Source organism: Hoplias malabaricus, chromosome 4 (genome assembly GCF_029633855.1).
Source record: "Hoplias malabaricus isolate fHopMal1 chromosome 4, fHopMal1.hap1, whole genome shotgun sequence".
NCBI classification, from domain to species: domain Eukaryota; kingdom Metazoa; phylum Chordata; class Actinopteri; order Characiformes; family Erythrinidae; genus Hoplias; species Hoplias malabaricus.
Window position 1 is genome coordinate 13547000 of NC_089803.1, and position 22886 is coordinate 13569885.

Sequence of the window (22886 nt, forward strand, 5' to 3'; positions counted from 1 at the left end):
CAGGGCGACACATATACATTCACTCACACCTATGGACAGTTTTGAGTCGCCGAGCCACCTACCAATGTGTGTTTTTGGACTGTTTTGTCTTTTGTGGGAGGAAATGGGAGCACCCGGAGGAATCCCACATGGACACAGGGAGAACACACCTAACTCCTCACAGACAGTAACCTGGAGTGGGACACGAACCCACAACCTCCAGGTCCTTGGAGCTGTGTGACTGCGACACTACCTGCTGAACCACCGTGCCGCCCAGTTTCAGATATTTCATAATTCTGTTTATATAAAAGAGATTTGTGTATTGCATAAAAAAACAAACAAACAAACTGAAAAAAAAAACATGTGGGCAAATATCAGCTTAAAGGTCTAAAGCAGTGCACATCTACAATAACAAATATTGTCACCCCAGTTTCCAAATCCCAAGAAATATCACTTGTGTATTGCAAAAGCCGGTAAGTCGTACAAAACTGGTGAAAAACTTTGTTTTCTGGCCAAAAATATCAAGACCAAGTACCGTAACAAAATGGATGCTGAGCCAGATCTGCATTTAACACTCATTGATCAAGTCTCTCACAGCGTGGCTAGGCCCAGCCCTTTCATTAAAATGGTAAGTGGTAAATGCATGTGTAAGTCTACAGCGTACAAGCTTTGAGTGTGGTGTGTGTGTTCCTGTGAATGACTTACAGACGACCAGTGAACTTTACGGTTTGCCATGGATTGATGGCACTTGAGTGGACTTCTGCAAATGAGGGCTGTGTATAAACACCAAATCCAAGGCCGCATGAGTGATATGTGCGTCACTGAGTGGCCATTTAGTGAACTTGAGAGGTAGTGAATAAAACTCTCAGGAACTTAGTAATGCAACAAAAAACAGATAAGTGAGACACCGCTGCGCTCTCACTGTGTAATATGAGCTCCGGCCTGAACAATCAGAGACTCACAGTGCTACACACTCGGTTACTATCCACATACGTCACTGGTAAACCTCACTCGTGCTTAAGAAGCTGCTTTTCCACGGATGCTAGTTCTTCACGAGTCAGTTTAAAGTGAGCCCCCAGGTTTCTCTGAGGTGAGGAGGGTAATGACAGAGAACCAGCCTCTTACCTTAGTGCAGAGTGAGGGAGAAAATGAAAACAAAAGCTCAGAGAAGACGCCCTGCTACAATTTCAAAGCCCTTTCGCCCTTCCTGTTTTGAGAGAATGTGGGGGTTGGGGTGGTGTAGATGGTCTGATATGAATCTGGGTCTCTCCTCACGTCAGGAATAGCTTCCGCTCTGTCTGAGAAGGCTTTACTGTAGATGTTAGAGCAGTGGTGTGAGGATTTGATGGCATTCAGCCATGAGAGCGTAAGCGAGGTCAGTTGATGATGTTGGGGGATTAGTCCTGGATCCCAAACAGAACACTGGATGCACTGGATGGAGCGCCAGTGTACTGTGAGAACACTGTTACACTACTCGACAAATGAGTGCCTCGTACTCGTCCAGAGAGTCCTGTTATATTTGGTCACTTCATTACTGTGGTGATTATACAGTACATGAAGTGTATACAGGTGTATAGGGTGCACTGGATACTTCAAACATGAAGTGCCCTGAGGAGAACTGCATATTTCTATGTGTACATCATGCGCATTTGAATGAGGTGCATACATAAATAGTATGCAGTACCCAAGCTCCAGCACGACCCACTCCTACACTCACACAGTGGTTATCCACAGGCTGAGACGAAGACACAGGGATCATCTGCTGCAAAGGTACAAAAGGGGCAATAGCTAAGAGGAATCAGAAAGACAAAACTTTGGTCAAAAACTGATAACACGACGAATGCTTGGTAAAGGATGAGACTAGTCACAAAACAATACTTCGCAAAGGAGTAACCGAGAGCATGCCAAATAAGTAGACCCCGACAGGTGCAAGCAATTCAGTATTCAGGTGACGGAGAACGATCGCTCCATCTCCGATTGGATACTGAACTGCCGCTCCTGCCCACGTGAGCTCCCAGGAGCTCCTGGGACCTGTAGTCTTGAGGCTTAGATGTGACACATATTCTGTAAACGTAATTTTAATAAACTGCCCTCCATCTCTAAGGGAATGGGTGACTCTTCACTGTTGGTTATTTCCATTGATTTAAAGGTATCTCCGTACAATTTTATAGATATTCCCGAATCTCACAGTGTTTCCAGGCTGAGAGGGAGAAGACGACAGCACATGCTTCCTCCGAAATGTGTGACACAAGCCAGAGAGTCGCTGGACCTCACCACGCTTGGAGGAGAATGCTAATGTTAAACGGGATACTGTCTGCAGTTTACTGTAGTCACAAATGCCCCACTGACGTGAATGAAGCTCTGCTGCTGTCTGCATTGTGGTGTTTGACTGGTTTCCATGACAACCAGTGGGGGTGGGATATAGAGAGCAGTTCCTATGAAGCCCCGACACACACCCCCCATAAAACCCAATGGGCAGGGTTATTAGCGCCACTGTGGCCTCCATCTTTAACGTCCGTCTCGATATCAGCGTCTACCAAATGCCATAAATGTAAATAATGGTACACCCACACCTCTGTCCAGGGACAGAAGCCTCGTTCTCCAGGAACTACACACCCCAGTGAATCCAGTTCCCGTGAGCTGCCAATTCAAATACAGAGGGGAAGAACAAACCACAGAGTACAGATAAAGAAGAATACTCAACTACAAAGGACTGGCCCTCTGAGATATGCTCAATGCCAACAGCTGGTTAGAGGGGTCTAGGGGAAATGGCCTCATAGCAGCAAATGTTTTGTTGTCTTTATTTTTGTCTTGGTATGACACTCACCATCTGGAAACTCGCTACACCTTCTCCCCACATACACTGTGTCAGGAATCACGGCTGGCGGGCTGACAGAGGTGGACGCACACGCTAAAACACATACTTTATTAACAAAAGACTATAACAAAACAACAAGACTTTAACAGAAAGGCAACACACAGGGAGGTAACAAACAGACAATGGTAGCTAAGCAGGCTAAACTAAAATACAAAGAGCTAGACAGACTAAACCTAAAACGGAGAACTATAGCAAACGGGAAAGACAGACAGACTAAAGACCTAGACAGAGATACTTCACTAAGACCTAGAAAGCTAAATAAACACTGATAGCTAACGCTAAACATAGACACAGTGCTAAATCTGAAACTAAACACAGAGGGCTAGAGCAAACAAGACAGACAGACTTAATTACATGACACAAGAAACGACTGAGACAGACATTGGAAGAGGAACATAACTAGAGGAAAGAAACGAATGACTGACAAACAAGAAGTGAGACAAGGGAACTTAAATACATGACACAGACAAGACACACCTGAGACAGATAACGAGGAGGACGGACAAGGAGGCGGGACAAGGGCAGAGACATGGACAATAACAAATAGAGCCATGTGCTAAGATAGCACATGGCGGGGAAAACAGACACGACAGGATGAGGGCATGACACTGTGTGGGTATTCTGTCAAGAAAACAGTACAAACCTAAATGCTTCATCCTGTTTACAAGGATACATTTCAAATGGAAGTCCACGTCATAATCCGATGTTATAAACCAATATCATATTTCTAAAAACCAAAGGCATTTACTTAACTCTATTTAACGTTGTGAGCAGGAGATCCAGGTGTTTTAGGGTTTTATTTTACTTCAGTTACAGAAAAAGAAAAGAAAAGAATCCTGTGTTTTAATTGTAAACACAAAAAAGAATCTAATTGACAGAACACACAGGGGTCAAGAGCTAATATCATAATCTGATGTAATAAATGATACGGTAATCCAGTATAAAGTTAGATTTCATAATCCGATATCATACCAACCGCTACTGAATCTGGATCCAGAGCAGCCCTGAACAGGATGAAGAGGTTAGGAGAAACTACTGAATCAATCAATCGGTGGAACGAAGGGATGCCAGTGTTTCAGGATGCTCCCGTGTCTGTGTGTCCTTCTGGTTCTCTCCTTTTAGTTAAAGCTGTCATGGTCAGATCTGCCCGAGTCATTAGCCACACTCTGTAAACGTTCACATTTTCTGCTTTACAAACACCAAACAGTTCAAAACTAATTCTATACCTTTAGCTTTTTCCGAGTAAACGACTGCCCACCTGTCTGTCTGGACACTGATGGATGACTGTCGAGACCCTCCTCCACGCTTCAGACCAGCTGCCCACTCTCCAGCAACCACCAGGTGACTTGAAGCTGCCCCTACACTGAAGTTCTCATGGACTACTAACTATCATCACCAGTAGATTGACCAGAGGAGGATGGGTCACCCCTTGTGAGCCTTGGTTCCTCCCAAGGTTTCTTCCTCAGCTGGGGGAGTTTTTCCTTGCCACTGTCGCTCCTGGCCTCACTCACTTGGGGATTTTTACATTTCATGTCAAATCTTTGTCTTACTGGAATTCTGTGAAGCTGCTTTGTGACAACATCAGTGGTAAAAAGCGCTATAGAAATAAATTTGATTTGATCAATCAATCAATCAATCAATCAGTCAGTAATCTAATTGGAAACATAAGTGGTGTTATAAATCTATGTCCTGTGTATATGTTGTATGTGTAGATTTAACATTATCATGTCATGTTCTTCTTGTTTTACTGCAAATTTGTTTAGAAAAAGTATAAAAACAAGTACTCGGACACACACACACACTGTGTTATTCTGTTAATAACTGCAACCATGGTGATATCACAACAAATAAAGGAGTGTAAGAGTGGCCTTCAGTGATCACCGGTAAACAGCCCTCGTTAAAGTCAGTGGTCAGTGTGAGGACGTGAGGGTGAACTCACGCAGTCGTCTGCTTCACTGCGCAGTCAACACCAGTGACAGTCAATACCTATCTGTAGTTTGTAGTGCTGATGTTGTGGGACCCCCACAGAGCAGGTGTGATGTGGTGGTGGATCATTCTCAGTGCTGCAGTGACACTGACGTGGTGGTGGTGTGTTAGTGTGTGTTGTGCTGGTGTAGAGTGGATCAGACACAGCAGTGCTGCTGGAGTTTTTAAACCCTGTGTCCACTCACTGTCCACTCTGTGAGACACTCCTCCCTCGTTGGTCCACCTTGTAGATGTAGAGTCAGAGACAGTAGCTCATCTGTCGCTGCACAGTGTGTGTGGGTCGTCCTCTAGTCCTTCATCGGTGACACAGGACGCTGTCGGCTGGGTGTTTTTGGTCGGTGGACTGTTCTCAGTCCAGACTCTGAGAGGTTTAAACTCCAGCAGCACTGCTGTGTCTGATCCATTCTACACCAGCACAACACACACTAACACACCACCACCACGTCAGTGTCACTGCAGCACTGAGAATGATCCACCACCACATCACACCTGCTCTGTGGGGGTCCTGAGCACTGAAAAACGGGGAAAAGGGGGTAAGAAAGTATGCAGAGCAACAGATGGACAGTGAGTGGAGAAACAAGGAAGTGGTTGTAATGTTATGACAGAATACTTTTGAGGAAAGCTCCTACCAACAGGACTATAAATAACCTCCAGTGTTTAGACTCACTCTCTTTGTCCAGGAATGCAGGGGCTAGGGGTCAGTGTTGGTCACAGAGACCCTGACCCAGGGGACACAGTCCATTCTGTCCCTGGCCTTTCATTAATGAATAAAAGCTGTCAGGATGTGATGATCACCATCTAAACATAGGGTCCTTGTTCTGGCCAGTGCGTGGGTGAGTGTGTGAAACCGTCCACAGGTGTGAGTGTGTGAGTGACTGGGTGAGTGTGTGAAACTGTCCACAGGTGAGTGTGTGAGTGACTGGGTGAGTGTGTGAAACACAGGTGTGAGTGTGTGAGTGACTGGGTGAGTGTGTGAAACTGTCCACAGGTGTGAGTGTGTGAGTGACTGGGTAAGTGTGTGAAACTGTCCACAGGTGTGAGTGTGTGAGTGACTGGGTGAGTGTGTGAAACTATCCACAGGTGTGTGTATGAGTGACTGGGTGAATGTGTGAAACTGTCCACAGGTGTGAGTGTGTGAATGACTGGGTGAGTGTGTGAAACCATCCACAGGTGTGAGTGTGTGAGTGACTGGGTGAGTGTGTGAAACTGTCCACAGGTGTGAGTGTGTGAATGACTGGGTGAGTGTGTGAAACTGTCCACAGGTGTGTGTGTGTGAGTGACTGGGTGAGTGTGTGAAACTGTCCACAGGTGTGAGTGTGTGAGTGACTGGGTGAGTGTGTGAAACTGTCCACAGGTGTGAGTGTGTGAATGACTGGGTAAGTGTGTGAAACTGTCCACAGGTGTGTGTGTGTGAGTGACTGGGTGAGTGTGTGAAACTGTCCACAGGTGAGTGTGTGAGTGACTGGGTGAGTGTGTGAAACTGTCCACAGGTGTGAGTGTGTGAGTGACTGGGTGAGTGTGTGAAACTGTCCACAGGTGTGAGTGTGTGAGTGACTGGGTAAGTGTGTGAAACTGTCCACAGGTGTGAGTGTGTGAGTGACTGGGTGAGTGTGTGAAACTATCCACAGGTGTGTGTATGAGTGACTGGGTGAGTGTGTGAAACTGTCCACAGGTGTGAGTGTGTGAATGACTGGGTGAGTGTGTGAAACCATCCACAGGTGTGAGTGTGTGAGTGACTGGGTGAGTGTGTGAAACTGTCCACAGGTGTGAGTGTGTGAGTGACTGGGTGAGTGTGTGAAACTGTCCACAGGTGTGAGTGTGTGAATGACTGGGTAAGTGTGTGAAACTGTCCACAGGTGTGTGTGTGTGAGTGACTGGGTGAGTGTGTAAAACTGTCCACAGGTGTGAGTGACTGGGTGAGTGTGTGAAACTGTCCACAGGTGTGAGTGTGTGAGTGACTGAGTCTTAATTGAACCTGTTCCAAAAAACAGAAGGGTCCTGTGACAGTGTTTTGATGATGTACATTTAGGGTGTGTGTTATTTTGATGTTTGAAAGAGACTTCTTCCACGTATCAGCTTGGAAATGCAAAACCTTTAAATCACAACACCTTTAAAGTGCTTCGAATGCAGATAGAAGCTTATAGTTTTAAGGGGATGATATATCTACACAGATGTAGGGGCAGATAAGTTAGTGAGAGTTAAAGTCCCCAAGCTCCCCTTTAATTCATTAGTATTAGTGCTGAAACAAACTGATTAAAGAAGAAAAATACACACGTAGGGTCCCTTTCATAAAGATTTTATTCCACAGGTCAGGCAAATATACATTTACATACCCTCTGCTACTGCGTCTGACGTTAAATATCTCAAGAGTTCAACACACACTCACACTCACACACACACACACACACACACTTTCTCACTTCTTTCTGAAATTAAATGAACAATGGTAATATGTCATAAGAACAACAACAACACCAACAACAACAAGAATAATTACTGATCGTAACGATAGCCAAATATTGTATATATTTATAAATGTCCAAGTTGCACTCTGTAAAACTCTCTAAATCTCCTTACAGTCTGTTGTTGTTGTTTTTTTTAAGGTGCACCATAAAACTCTCCGAGTGACGGTTCGATCATAACTCAACACTGTTGCACCATCACACGCAGTGAGAAAGACAGGAACACTTTTAGGCTTCGTTTGTTTCATTATCAGCAAACTCTTTTTTTTTTCCTTGTACGGTAGGTAATAAGATGGACATCCTCGTCTCCGCGTGGACGTCCGAACGCGTCCAGACAGAGGTGGCAGAGAGGATTTCTCCAAAAGAGTCTGTAAAGTTTTGGCACACTTTCGCTGGTGGATCCACAGCTGCTGCATTAAAAACTCAACACCCTTGGCTTCGGCGCTGGCGTAAGGCTGGACACACTGAGGGGACGACCACTCACAGGACTTCTGTAGACCGGAAAACACAGGGTTAACGGGGACACGCTCGAACAGATGCTAAGACCTGTCACTACACATTTCGGGGAGGGTTTGATAGCAGTCGTGAGCGTTTGAATGAGGTCAGATACTAATGTGATCCAGAACCATTGAAGCTTGATATTTTGATGTGGCTGTATGCCATCAAATCCTCACTGCACTGTTCCAACAGCCACCAAATCAAGGCAAGGCATTTCCAAACCTGACTGGAATGAACAGATTTTATTGAGAGTGATTTCACACAGTGTGAAGGACAGCAGCTGTGTTCAAATGATGTAGTAAACTACATGGCCATGAAAATGTTCTAGATATGTTCTTTGAAAGCAACGATATGTAACTAAACTCTTATTTGAATTTGTTCTTTTTATGAAATCAGACACAGAAGCTTTAAAAGAGAAAATTAGTTTAAACAACGAAACGCCTCCATGTTCCAGCTTCATCGTTAATGACAGCGCTACTTCTTTTACCTGCCACATGCTGGGGCTTCATAGGTCCTGCCTTCATCAGATAGGGCTCCGCCCCTTCAAAAGCCCTGATTGGATCAGGCTGGTTCTGGCCCTGCCCAGCGCTGCTGCTGCTGTTGTGACTGGACAGCTGGATGATCTCCTCAAAGTCGGTGGCCTCACCATTGGAGGAGAGGCCGTTGTGGTGTCTGTTGGGCTGGACTCCATTGACCACCGGAGAAGAAGCCCAGGCCACAGGGCTGAGAGGAAACACACACACACACACTTATTTCCATGAACATTACCATGCCTGTGTCACTGTTGTTCTGAGAATGATGTTACCCATTAATATCTGCACTGGGGCTGCACAATTTATCATTTCAGGATCGTCATCGCAATGTGCGCTAGTTCAATAATCACACTGCATTGCATTACCTGCAGCTTCAATGAAGGCAGATACAATCAAAAACATGCTGCAGGGTTCTTGAGGTGTGGTACCAGGGGAAAGGTCACACAGTTCTCATTCTCCACGACTGATAGAGCATCATTTACTCTGGTTTAAAGGTTCTTAGAGACATGGAAGTGGACCAACAATACGTCTCTCCTGAACAGCTGCTTCATCCTGGACTGTTACGGTGCTTCTCCACCGCATGGGTCCGGCTCTGCACGACTCGACTCGCTTAAAGTTTGTCACTTTTCCACTGTTAGGGCTCCCATGCGAACTTCTGTAAACGTCGGTAAAGTTAGGCGCTGTTTACTCATCGTCTATTCGCGTGTTGTTTGTGCTCTGCCCCCAGGTCCCACAGAGCAGTTTTACTTGTAGCAGGTTTAGCTTTCACTGGAAATTTTTGACGCCTCGAGGTAAGGCTACGAGCTGCAGTTGTGAGTCCGATAAAAATAAACGTGAAAGCTGCTGTAACTTTAGAGATTTTACAAGCGGTGGTTTGTGCTGGATTTGAATGAGCTCTGTATTTCGTGGTGATTGACAGGGCTCTGGTCAATCAGTGCTCTGCAGGGTTTACACCTGACCATTTAGTACCTACTCAGCACCGGTGGAACCCCAGGACTGAAAAAGTACCCGGTTCCAGGGACCAGGACCAGATTTGGCCAGTGGAAGAGCAAAAGAGCCGTGCCGAGTCGAGTCGTGTAGGTTCCATGCAGTGGAAAAGTGCCAGTAGAAGAGGATTATCAGCCGTCACAGTGCTCTACTGCGTTGGAACCAATTGTAAATTTAAGCTGAAGAAAGAATGGTTCACACCCAGAAACACTCTCACTCCACACAGAGCTGTTCTGTATTCATTTATATTCATTCACAATATATTTACTTCACAAACACTGTCCTGCGATGTGAGTTATCTTCAGTATCGTAACCAAACCGGGACGACACTTTAATCAATACAATCTTTTAACATTGACTTCCACTGAAAGTGATTAAGGTTTTTTCCTTCTCCTGTAGAGTTCCTATTTTAGAGATAATCAGAGAGGGTTACTTCTCTCTGATGAACACTCTCAGTGTGATGGAGTGTGTGTTATTCACCTGACTTTGACCTCTCCCTGCGTCTGGTTGCCGTGGCTGACAGCTGGGTTTAGAGCAGGGGCAGAACCTGGGAAGACAACGATAAAACACAGAGTTAATCAGTACATTGTACTCCTCTTTACGATACGCACTCAATCGTCTAAACCAGTGGTTCCCAAACTGTCGTACTCGTCAATCACTAGTGGTGCATGAAGCAGCAGGAGGTGGCACCCCAAATGACTTCGAATAATTTACTACTTAATTAAGGAATTCATTAATAACTGAATATCTATAGATTTATGTGTGAATTACATGATATTTCACAGTTTCCATAATTATGCCCCAATGACATACATTTGTGTTGTAGAAAAATACAGCGTAATACACTGTAGTTGAACGGAACGGTGGGTGGGGGACGGTGTTCCTCTGCTTTTTTCCAGGGAGGGAGTGGGATCCCCCAGAAAACCCAGCTTCTTACTGAATGTAACTAAAGGCTACAGACAGAAGTGAGCAATGTGGAGTTTATTATAAAAAGGGCAAAGCAAAAAAGAGAGAAACAAGCCGAGACAAAGCCTGAGAAACACTGCAAAGCCCAGACCGACTGAATCCAGAGGCAGAAATAGAGAGAAACTAAGCAGGAATTCTGTACACGTGAAAACAACATAGAAGAAAACACTCGGCGGAAAGAAAACGCAGAGAGCCGCTGTGACCTTTCAAAACGCTTTCAAACCGTTTCTGACTGGCTGAGGTCTTCCCCAGCAAAATGTCCCCCATTGGGATCCCTATTCTCTAAATTCCCACCACATCTGGGGCCCTAGACCAGATGTGCACCTACTAATTTGTCCCCCGGTGACTGGCGGCAGGTTCCCCAGCCCTGATTAAGACACACAGGAGAGCACAGAGGAGCCCACTGGAACATAACTGATCACAACAATGAATGCCATCGCTGTGTCCCTCAGCCCTGACACTCACTTCTGTCCTTCTCCTGGCTGTTGACTTGAGCTGGAGACTTGGCGTCTTTCTGCAACAACACGAAACAACAGAAGTTCATCAACTGGAGAAAAGCACCAGGGGGCAGCATTTCAACACTTTTCTGAATGGATCTTGAGCTTCTGGAGGACACAGATCTTCTGAAACAACCTGGGAAAGCAGCTTTCTACAGGGTCTCACCTTCTCACCAGCGTCGCTCTTACGTGTTCTCTTCATGATCTCCTCCAGACGCTGGAAACACACACACACACACACACACACACGCACTGTTCACTTTCCAGGGATAAGAGTGGTTTCTTTTATACATACTGTATGCTTTTATAATGTGTTAATGGACAAGGACAAAGCTGAGGTAACTGAGGAGCTCAGGACTCTCTGAAGCAGCTGCACATGAGTCATCATGCCCAATGCCAAGTGTCCACCAGAGGGGTGTAAAGCCCAAAGCCCTCCACACACACACATTATGTATATATAATATTACACCCTTTTCCTTTTCTAACCTCACCCCTCTCTCTCTTTCACTGTCCTCACCTTCTTTCTCTCCAGCCGCTCCTGCTCTTCTTTCTGGAAGTGTTTCTCTCTCTCCATCCTCTGCCTCTCGGCCTCCTCCCGAGCCTTGGACTCTGCTTCCTCTCTCTGAAAGAAAAATAATGTAAAGAATATATATATATATATATATATTTATAAGTGTGTGTGTGTGTGTGTGTGAGTGTGTGTATGTGAGTGTGTGAGTGCCCAACTTTAGCTTGCTCCTGTACAGAATCAAATGCCTGTAATTCACCTTACTTCCACCAGGAGAAAGCAGAGATGTACATTGTCCAGCTGTGAGTGTTAAACATGTCTGAGGACATTTCTACTAGCAGTCACATCAGCCATAGCATTACAACCACCTCCTTGTTTCTACGCTCACTGGCCGCACAGGAGCACGGTGTCGTTCTACAACTACAGACTGTGGCTCATCTGTTGCTCTGAATACTCTGTTTGCCCCTTGGCCCTTGTCCTTCAGTAATCAGGACCCCACAGAGCCGGTATGATTTGGATGGTGTTTGTTACATATCCATTCGTGGTGGAGAGTTACATGCTGAGCGTTCTACGGCAAAATAGTCCCCAAAGAAGATGTATGTTTTCGCATTACCCCCAGTTTCTCCACCATTAGCAGGTTCACTGGTGGGTGTGGAGAGGAAATAAAATGGGCGCCTTAGTGTTGATGTCTGGTTCCATTCACCCTCACTGTAAAGACACCAGTGTCAGTTTCTCTCCACTCACAAACCAGACTTTACTGGAAGAGTGACCAATAACCACTGACTAATACAGGAATATAAAGATATTAGTGGATTTGCCCTAATAACAGAAGCATAGCTGGCATTAATGGGTTAAACTGCTGTGAAATGACCTACAAAAAGGACAAGGCCAGACAGAGAGGACACCAGCTGGACACGACCTGAGGCTCAGACCACGGGCCAATGTCCTGTCGTACCCTGCCCCTCTCTCTCTGCCTCTGTACCTCCCCTGCTCTCACCTCTCTGTCTCTGTCTCACACTCTCTCTATCTCACAGACCCCCCCCCCACTACCACCACACTGTGTAAGTGTGTAAACTACAGAGCCTCATTGGGTCTGATCTGCTGCGGACCTGCTTCTGGAGGCGGAGGTTCTCCTCCTGCTCGGCCTGAGCTCGCTCCTTCTCCTCCTTCTCCTGCTTCAAACGCTGCTGCTCCGCCATGAAGCGCGCCTCCTCCTCCCTGCGCCTCCTCTCCTCCTCCTCCCGTCGACTGTTCTCCTCTCTCAGAGCCCTGACACACACACACACCACACAAACACACACACACACACACACACACACAGCACGAAACATAAAACCCTTAAAACCTTGACAGCGTTCTGTGGTAAACAATAACAGAATAGCATTTAATATGTCTGAGTGTTTATATGTGTGTGTGTGTGCGTGTGTGTGTGTGTGTGCCCAACTTTAGCTTGCTCCTGTTTGTGTGAGTGTGTGTGTGTGTACATGTGTGTTTATAATGCGTGTGGTGTGTGTGTGTGTGTGTATGTGTATGAGTGTATATATATGAACGTGTGTGAATGTTTATATATGTGTGTGTACTTATAAATGAATGTGAGTGTGTATGTGCAGTTATATATGAGCGTGTGAGTGTATGAGTGTTTATATGAGTGTATGTGTGTGTATATGTATGTTTATATATAAGTGTGTGTGTGTGTGTGGGTGTGTATGAGTGTTTATATATGATCGTGTGTATGTTTTTATATATGTGTGTGTATGTGTGTTTATATATGACTGCGTGTGTGTGTGTGTGCGCGTGTGTGTCCTGACCTGTTCCTGATCTCCTGTTCCACTCTCTCCTGCTCCTCCCTCTCTCTCTGCTCTCGAGCCTGACGCCGTTTCTCTGCCAGAACTCGACTTGCCTCCTCGCGGTCCGTGGTTCCCGCCATGGGCTTCGCTGCAGGAGAAGCGGAGTCAGCTGCAGGAGTGGGCGTGGCCACAGAGGGGGCTGGGTCTGCAGGGGGAGTGGCTGTGGTCACTTTAGGGGCAGGCTCAGGGCTCTGCCGTGCTGCTGTGATAGGCTTAGAGGCAGGCTCAGGGCTCTGCCGTGTTGCTGTGATTGGCTTAGGGACAGGCTCAGGGCTCTGTCGTGCCGCTGTGATTGGCTGAGGGGCAGAAGGCGGTGGAGCTGGGGAGGCGGAGACTGTGATGGCGGGAACACTGGGTGTAGCTGAGAAAGAGATGATGTGTAGTTTAATATCTGTTATTGGTTTGAGCCTCAGATCTGTTGCCATGACGATTAAACTCACCCTTTGCTTCTTTAGGCATTTCAGGCTGATTGGTTTCTTTCTTTGTTTCCACGGCAACGGTGCCGACGGCGGGGGGCTGGATCCGAGCAGGGGTCTGGGCTCGTTTGGGCCGGGTCTTGGTGCCGGGAGGGGTCCGTCCTGTGGAGGAGGATGAGGAGTGTTTGGGGGGAGCCGCAGGGTTGGGAGAGAGGGGGCGACTCCGTGGAGGTGCCGGGGAAGACATTCGGCTCTTGGTTTTTACATTGGGGCTGAGAGACAGAGACAGACAGAGATGGGGAGAGAGAGAGAGAAAGGGAGAGTATGAAAGAGTAAGGAGAGAGATAGAGGGACAGAAAGAGTTAAAGAGAGAGAGATAGAGAGAGATCTGTTGTAAACTCCCAAACTAATATTTCCCACCAAATGCACAATTTGGACTGCCGCAATGGCCACATATTTGGCACCAGTTTATGACATCACAAACCTACAGTGACTTGTGGGAGTTGAATTTATTTGCAGTTTGGCTCTAAGCTGTTTCCCTACTTTCCAACTCTTTGATAAAGAGGTAGCATCACTTCATAGAGACGTCCTGCTCTGTATGTGCATCCTCTATAGAAATGATCTACAGGTTTTCTGTCCTGTTGGAGGCGCTGTTTTTTTCTGAGTGAGTGTGAGAGTTTTGAGTGTTCAGAGTTTATCCACATTGTGTTCAATCAGAGGAAATATAACCACAGTCCATAACGGTCTCTATATTCAGGTTCACTTGTGAAGTGGTGGGTATAACTCTGAGGGAATCACAGACCCAGCCCTCTGGACCCCCAGAGGAATTCTGAATGTCGTAAGAGGGAACTCCAAGCTTGAAGGCAGGGGAGGCCTTGCCCTTAAGCGAGTGAATGTATGAACCAGGATTGCACAGATGGTACAGCATCGGTACACCTCAGGAGAGTTGATGGTTGACTCTCGAGCTTCCTCGTTCATGTTCCATAAGGCGAGGCATTCCCTCGCTTAAGGGCAAGGCCTCCTTTTTCCTTTCTATCACCATAGGAGTCCCTCTCAAGTGTCTGAGTTTCAGAATTCCTCAGGGTCCGGTAAGCTGGGTCTGTGGTCGGGCAACCAGATCACTGGCTTCCCCCTGTGACAATTTATTGCAACCTGTGTCCCTAAATACTGTCCTTGAGGCGGTCCTCTGAGGGATGAAGGGCCGTAGTTGTGTGTGAATTACGTGTTCTTACAAAATACAGCCTTAGTTTTATTAAGATTTCTCCAAAACTGTAATTATCCTAGCTACAAAATGTTTCTGATACAGCTCCCTTCAGGTCAAAACGCTGCCTTCTGAGGCAGTGATTCAAAAGACATCAATGTTGCTACCTTCAGTTGGAGACACAGTCGTAGTGTGTCCTGGCTGCTCGCCCATTCTGTCACTTCCATGAATGCAGAATAAAGCAGGCACTCACCTCGCTTCAGCTTTAGCTCTCGTGATGGACTGTGACAGTCTCTTCTTCGTCTCCACCTTCTCTTTGGACAGAGCGTTCTTCTCTTTCTCGTTCTCCCTCTCCTTGTCCTTCTTCTCTTTCTTTTTCTTTTCCGCCTTAAAAAATAAGGGCACAGTATCAAGTAATCTGCATTCAGTACAACTCCAACAGAGCTGGTATGATTTGGGAGGCAGGTCATTGGCGGACGTGGTGGTGGTGTCTTAGTGTGTGTTGGGCTGGTACAAGTGGATCAGACACAGCAGTTACTTGCAGTTTACAAGCAGTTACAGTTTTTAAACCACTCAGTGTCACTGCTTGACGGATAATAGTCCATCTTCTGAGTTGATGATCACCAAGCCCAATGCCCATGGTGGGCTAGAGGGGTGTAAAACGCTGTGGAACAGTACGACTGTGTTCTCAGGTGTAATCAAGCTCCATCCAATAGCTTAGACATGAACAAATGTCAGACCTGTCTTAAGTTCTCCTGGTTGATTGCAATCAGATCCTCACAATGATGTTCCAGGAGCTTGTGTAAAGCCTGCCCAGAGGAACAGAAGCAGTTTGTGAGTGTGAGTGTGTGTTTACCGGTGTGGAGTTGCGTCTGCGCTGGCGCTGTGTAATGTCAGGTGTGCTGGAGCTCCAGCGGTCAGTGGTGTGCTGATGATGGTGATGGGAGCAGGGGGTCAGAGGGGAGGCAGAGGCAGAGCGGGAACACTGATCTGAAATTAGACACAAACGCAATCACACCGTTAGATATTCTCTATTACTACACAGCTTACAGATCCAACACTTATCTGCGATTGGACCCTAACCACTTAGACAGTCCCCGTAACTACACACATTACAGACACAACACTGATCTGAGATCAGACACAAATACAGTAACACAGTCATATATCCTCTATAATTATACACCTTACAGACACAACACTGATCTGAGATCAGACATAAACTGTCACACAGTTTTAAATATCCTCCATACAGACCCAAAACTGATCTGAAATCAGTCAATAACACAGAGTTATATACAGTATATACTCCATAACTACACACCTTACAGACCCAACACTGATCTGAGATCAGACAATAACACAGTCACACAGTAATATATCCTCCATGACTACACACTTTACAGACACAAGACTGATCTGAGATCAGACACAAACTATCACACAGTTTTAAATATCTCCCATACAGATCCAAAGCTGATCTGAGATCAGACACAGACCCGAAACTGATCTGAGATCAGACACAAACACAGACAGTAATATATCCTCCATAATTACAGACCTTACATAAACAACATTGCTCTGAGATCAGACACTAACACAGTCACACAGTAATATACCTCCATGATTACACACCTTACAGCACCAACACTGATAACACAGACACAAACACAATAACAAAGTTATTAGACTCTACTGATGCTTGTAATGTGTGTGTGAGGGGGTTACTCACGAGAGTCATTGTTGTTGAGGAGGGTGGCGGCACTCCGACTCCTGGCGAGGAAAGACAGCGTGGGGGTCATCAGCCTCTCAACGATACGACTCTCCCATGGACTCAGACGCAAACTCCGAGCTGACAGGAGATCGGAAGGTTAATCAACACACACACGCACACACATATGCACGTACACACACACACACACACACACGTGTACTGAGCTTAGTACACCTACACATTATATAATTTTATTGCATACAAACACACACACACACACACACACAGATCAGCTGTAACATTAAAGCCACCTCCTAGTTTATAAATTCACTGTCCATTTAGTCAGCTCCACAGACCACAGGTGCACTTTGTAGTTCTGTAATTATTCTCTCTCTCTCTCTCTCTCTCTCTCTCTCTCTCTCTCTCTCTCCTATATCTGTCTCTGTCTCTGGATAAGGACTGATGCAGATTTGTTGAAAGTCACTCAGCTTGGACTGCAACAACTTCTTACTTTCTCAAACTGCAGGACTGGGGCGAGATCCCTCTGTTGCTAAGCAACCTCTGATTTCTCCCTCCTTTCTCACTGCGGCAAAACATGCAGCGCACGGCCGGCTGTATCTGCACCACTGGATCAACGTCTGTAAACTACTGCATCACAGCTGTTATTATACCACGTATCCCTGTGTTTCAGAGAGGTCCAGAGAGGTCCATCTACTCTTCATCTACATGCTGCAGGACAGAAATCTCTCAGGCAACGTTGCTGAAATGGTCTGAGAGGCAAATTTGTTCAGTGTGTTCACGCCTTTACACTTTAGTTTTAAAAGAGCAGCACAGGTGACATAGTTAGATAAAGCAGCTAATAATACTAATAATCATAACTTTATTCTTTTCCGCCTGGACTGGAAGATAATGTAAACCCCTGAGACTGAACAAAGGAGGAGGAGACAGTCCGCTCAAAGTGTACATCAGGACCCTCAGTGTAGTGAATGCTTGTAAAATTCAGTTTATTCAGTTCTATTAGTTTTCATGCTTCAAGAGCAGAACCTCATCAGTAAGGATTATTAACGACGTTACCATGGCCAGGGTTATTGATCCTGTACAATAAAACAAACTACTTCAATCTCTGTTACCAAACAGTGAGTTATCAATGCATACACACTTTCATAATCCATACAACACATACATCAATACCTCCATATAGTTCATACACACATGCCATATTCCATACACTCATAGAATCCATACACTCATATATAATCCATTCACTCATATAACCCATACTCCTATATAATCCATACACTCATTTATAATCCATTCACTCATATAATCCATACTCCTATTTAATCCATACACTCATATAATCCATACTCCTATGTAATACATACACTCATATAATCCATACTCCTATATAATCCATACACTCATATAATCCATACTCCTATAAAATACATACACTCATATAATCCATACTTCTATATAATCCATACACTCATATAATCCATTCAGTCATATAATCCATACTCCTATATAATCCATACACTCATATAATCCATACTCCTATATAATCCATACTCCTATATAATCCATACACTCATATAATCCATTCAGTCATATAATCCATACTCCTATATAATCCATACACTCATATATAATCCATACACTCATATAATCCATACTCCTATATAATCCATACACTCATATAATCCATTCAGTCATATAATCCATACTCCTATATAATCCATACACTCATATAATCCATACTCCTATATAATCCATTCACTCATATAATCTATACACTCATATTATCCATACTCCTATATAATCCATACACTCATATAATCCATACGCCTGTATAATCCATACACTCATATAATCCATACTCCTATATAATCCATTCACTCATATTATCCATACTCCTATAAAATCCATACACTCATATAATCCATACGCCTGTATACTCCATACACTCATATAATCCATACTCCTATATAATCCATTCACTCATATAATCCATACACTCATATAATCCATACTCCTATATAATCCATACATTTATATAATCCATACTCCTATATAATCCATTCACTCCTGTATAATCCATTCACTCATATAATCCGTACTCCTATATAATCAATACACTCATATAATCCATACTCCTATATAATACATATAGTCATATTATTTCACATATTTCTATATAATCCATACACCCATATTATCCACACTCCTATATAATCCATACACTCATTTAATCCATACTCCTGTATAATCTATACACTCATATAATACACACTCCTGTATAATCCATTCACTCATATAATCCATACACTCATATTATCCATACACTCATATAATCCATACGCCTATATAATCCATACACTCATATTACCCACACTTCTATATAATCCATACTCCTATATAATCCATACATTTATATAATCCATACTCCTATATAATCCATTCACTCATATAATCCATACTCCTATATAATCCATACACTCATATAATCCATGTAGTCATATTATTTTACATACTTCTATATAATCCATACACTCATATTATCCACACTCCTATATAATCCATACACTCATATAATCCATACTCCTATATAATCCATACACTCATATAATCCATACTCCTATATAATCCATACACTCATATTATCCACACTCCTATATAATCCATACACTCATATAATCCATACTCCTATATAATCCATACACTCATATTATCCATACTCCTATATAATCCATTCAGTCATATAATCCACACTCCTATATAATCCATACAGTCATACAATCTATACATCTATATAATCCACACTTACATAATCCATTCACTCATATAATACATACTCCTATATAATCCATTCACTCATATAATCCACACTCCTGTATAATCCATTCACTCATATAATCCACACTCACATAATCCATGCACTCATATAATCAATATAATTCATACACTCATATAGTACATACACAAATATAGTCCACATACACACATATAATCCACACACTCACATAATCCATGCTATCCATACACACATATAATCCATATTATCCATAATAAACAGTATCCACACACCCACACGCCCATTTTCTCCACCCCAGCACCACAGAGACAGAACATCACAGAAAGCCCACCACACACAGCAGGATGGTAAAGCGACCATGAAATGCAGTGTTTTGACCACAAACAGCCACATCGCCGCTGAAGACCACCACAGAGCATGAGATTAGAGATGTGTGGGCTGATCGAAGATGCACTGAGGAGGGGGGGGCTTATTACCCACAATGCAACACAAGAACGAGAGTGCGTGGGTTTCAGAGGGGGGAAAGGGAGGTGAGAATGACCATCAACTACCAGGCACAGGCAGGCAGGCACGTACGTCACCAAAAAAACCACACACTAACCCCAACAAATGAGAAACAAAAGAATAAGAGTAATAACAGGGGTTATTAGGGATGTTCCAGTCTGATCTAGAAGATCAGTATCAGAGATGTGAAGCCCAATCCAGTTCTGAGCAATCCAGTGTCCTCTGTTCACACTGCGGGCGTATTGGAGATTTTATGTTAGACCTTGTTTAATCTCATTACAGTCCTTACAAAAGGCTACTCTTCTTCGCTGAGTCTGATTATGCCAAAGACTGTCCACACTGCAAGATTCAGGTGTCCAATTCCATCTGTGGACCACTTGAAATGTGTCTGAACTTCTCAGCCTGGTTACAGTTTCTGTTTCTATCAGTTTGTGCTGTTCAGAAAGTGCCTGAGAAAACTGCTGAGATGTGGGCGGAGTAACGTTAATGAGGAGCCAATTATATAATATAATATTATATATATAATATATAATATTATATTATATTATTATAGAATATTTTAGGTGTACAAAGAATTGTTTTGTTATGTACCATAATATCGTTCTCTGGGATAATATTGTATCCAAAATTACGTGAGGTTTGATTTAGACGATTTAAAGAGGGTGATTCCGATGTTAGCAATCATGAATGTATATAACGTTAAATCTTTTAAATGTAAATGTAAGTCTTAAATGTAAGCACTATATCTGCGTTCAGCTACACTAATTACAGCTTACAGTTTCCGTACTCTCCCCTAAACCATTTCCACAAGCCTGTTTGGCCTTAATGAAGAGCTGGATGTATTTTGAGGAGCTTTGATGACCACAACTGACATCTAGTGGTTGTTAGCCTCATCAGATAACTGCTAAATTAAAGAAGCAGCCATGCCTCAGTGGATCTACTACATCTGGAGTAAACACGGTACAAACACACTTTTTATACGTGGTATTTAAATTTAAATTTAAAAATAACTGGCTGCATATTGTCAGTGTCGTGCAAAAACCTTGTATCTCCATCTTGCTATTGTGTGAACCTTGGGAAACGTTAAAAAGCTAAGAAGGTTTTTTCCTGATATCTCCTGTCCAACTACCACTGTGTAGATATTAAGTTTTGTCCTGATTTGAACTGTTTTTCTGACTCTGGCTGTACGTCTGATAAATACCAGGCTCAGATCTGACTCCGTATCTGTGTTAAAGCTCAAGGATTGAGATCAGGGCTTAGAAACTTAAATGGCACATCCCTAATATAAAAACGTAAAGAAGAAGGTGGGGTTGGAGGGTCTGTGGGGGGTGAGAGGAGGGACACAGAGCCGCTCGGACGGCCTTACTTCGGCTGGGCGAGTTCCAGAGTGTCGCTGAGGACTTGGAGAGCCTGTTGTTAATGACAGGCTCCGTCTGCCGCGGCAGGTTTACCGTGGAGGCCGAGCATCTGCCTGCACCGGAGAGAATGCAAAACACACACACACACACACACACATACACATATATTGTTCACAAGGGAACCACACATAGGATCCCAGTAAAAGAGAGGAGGGGGAGGAGGGGGGCTGTTCAGGAGAGAGCATTCAAACAGCAGTAGACATTTCCTACAATTGCTGGAAAGGCAGAACAGTGTGTTTGTGTACGTTGGATAGCAGCGCGGATAACACCACCGCCTTCCACACAGCAGACTGGGGTTGGAGTCTTAGCTTGGGCAGGAATACAATACCAGAGTCCCTGGGCAAGACTCCTAGGGCTCTGCTTTCATGGATGTGTTCTGGCGGTAAACCCTCAAAGCGCTGTACTGTAAATTTTGTGTGGTGCAGACTCAGTTGTGGACGTTAAAGGCTAAGCACCAGCTCTATGAAAGTGTCAAACAAATAAATGCAGTGGAATTTGAGTTCCTAACTTGTGTTTATTGACAGTCAGAAAACATGTTATTTCTTACTAATTCAAGGAATAAGGTTTAAAAGACCATTACCCCCCCTGCCCACGGTGTTGGGAAACTCTAATAGGCGTCTTGCCTGTGACGTAGATGGTGGACAACAACTCTAGAAGTTGCACGAAAAGGTGTGTTGTTTTTGGCTGCAATCATTCAATGTACAGTGGGACATCTGTGCACAAATGGCCCAAAGATCCCAAAATATCCAGAAAATGGACTAAATTTGTCAACTTTAAACGGGCACTTTGGAAAGGACCATCCGCTCACTCCGTTATCTGTAGCTCATTTCACTGGCGCTTTTCCAACAATATGGGCATGTAAGGACACCAACGAAAGGTGTTCAAGAGCCTCTGTAACATGGAGGTAAACAGGGTAAGGACACTCACTTCGCCTGTTTTAATTGGTGTTAGTTAACGTTAGCTTGACTCGCTAAACTCGGGGGCTCAGATTATACTCGGCTACGTAGCTGCATTACGGAGGTTTATAGTGTCGGATGAATTCGAGTTCGACTTCGATCACATTTACAAGAATAACGGTACCTCTACATTTGAGTTTAGCTTATTGCTAGGCTATTGTCATGAATAATGTTGGTTATTTAGCTAGATACTGTCATAACAGTCAGTCGTAACGGTGTTTTACCGCGGCGTTGTTCAGCTGTTGTCCACCAGTGACGTCACGGTCGCGTTCAAGAATTTCCGTAATGAGCTCGGGTTTTTCCGTCAATTTAATAAAATTGTCAGTTTTAAAGCAAATTAAGCTGCTATTTTCATTTTAATTCATACTTATATATGTCAGTAACTACAATAATGTGAAATATTCATGGAGGTCCATTAATTGGTGCTTAGCCTTTAAAAGTGATATTAAAGTAGCATTAGGTAGCATTTCTACACTAAAATAACAGCGTCAAAATCATTGTGATGTTTCACTGAGCTGTAACAGGGAGAACAGAGCCTCTGTCTTTGCTACTCCAGGCTCAGCACTACAGAAACTGCACTGTGCAACATTTGGAAGCGGGCAGGTGTTCTGAGCCACGGGCTGGTTTTCCACTTGAGGGCGCTGTTCTGTGCACTTAAGTAGGTTTTGTGACTAATTAAATGTATTATTATTTTCCTATGTCTTTAGAATACAGTTAATAT

General features: G+C 44.1%; 2 protein-coding genes across 6 annotated transcripts in view; both read right to left on the bottom strand.

The window, feature by feature from the left end:
- The window catches only part of LOC136695178 (calcium-activated chloride channel regulator 4A-like), a 37813-nt gene extending 36632 nt beyond the window's left edge, over positions 1-1181 (bottom strand). The window contains exon 1 of one of the 2 annotated variants that reach the window (XM_066669071.1): positions 1105-1181. The gene's annotated coding sequence lies outside the window, so the exon portion shown is untranslated. The remainder of the gene's footprint in view (positions 1-1104) is intronic. The other variant, XM_066669068.1, reaches the window with a different exon arrangement.
- Positions 1182-7130: 5949 nt separating this feature from the next.
- map7d1b (MAP7 domain containing 1b) overlaps positions 7131-22886 on the bottom strand; it is a 49163-nt gene continuing 33407 nt past the window's right edge. For 2 of the 4 annotated variants that reach the window (XM_066667823.1, XM_066667822.1), the window contains 13 exons: positions 21158-21262; positions 16491-16610; positions 15615-15748; positions 15012-15145; positions 13582-13829; positions 13103-13502; positions 12404-12563; positions 11304-11408; positions 10953-11003; positions 10755-10803; positions 9804-9870; positions 8291-8526; positions 7131-7796 (listed from right to left, as the gene is read on the bottom strand). In XM_066667823.1, coding sequence (XP_066523920.1) covers positions 7786-7796; positions 8291-8526; positions 9804-9870; positions 10755-10803; positions 10953-11003; positions 11304-11408; positions 12404-12563; positions 13103-13502; positions 13582-13829; positions 15012-15145; positions 15615-15748; positions 16491-16610; positions 21158-21262 — 1820 coding nt within the window. In that variant the 3' untranslated portion in view covers positions 7131-7785. The remainder of the gene's footprint in view (positions 7797-8290; positions 8527-9803; positions 9871-10754; positions 10804-10952; positions 11004-11303; positions 11409-12403; positions 12564-13102; positions 13503-13581; positions 13830-15011; positions 15146-15614; positions 15749-16490; positions 16611-21157; positions 21263-22886) is intronic. The other 2 variants (XM_066667825.1, XM_066667824.1) reach the window with 1 other exon arrangement.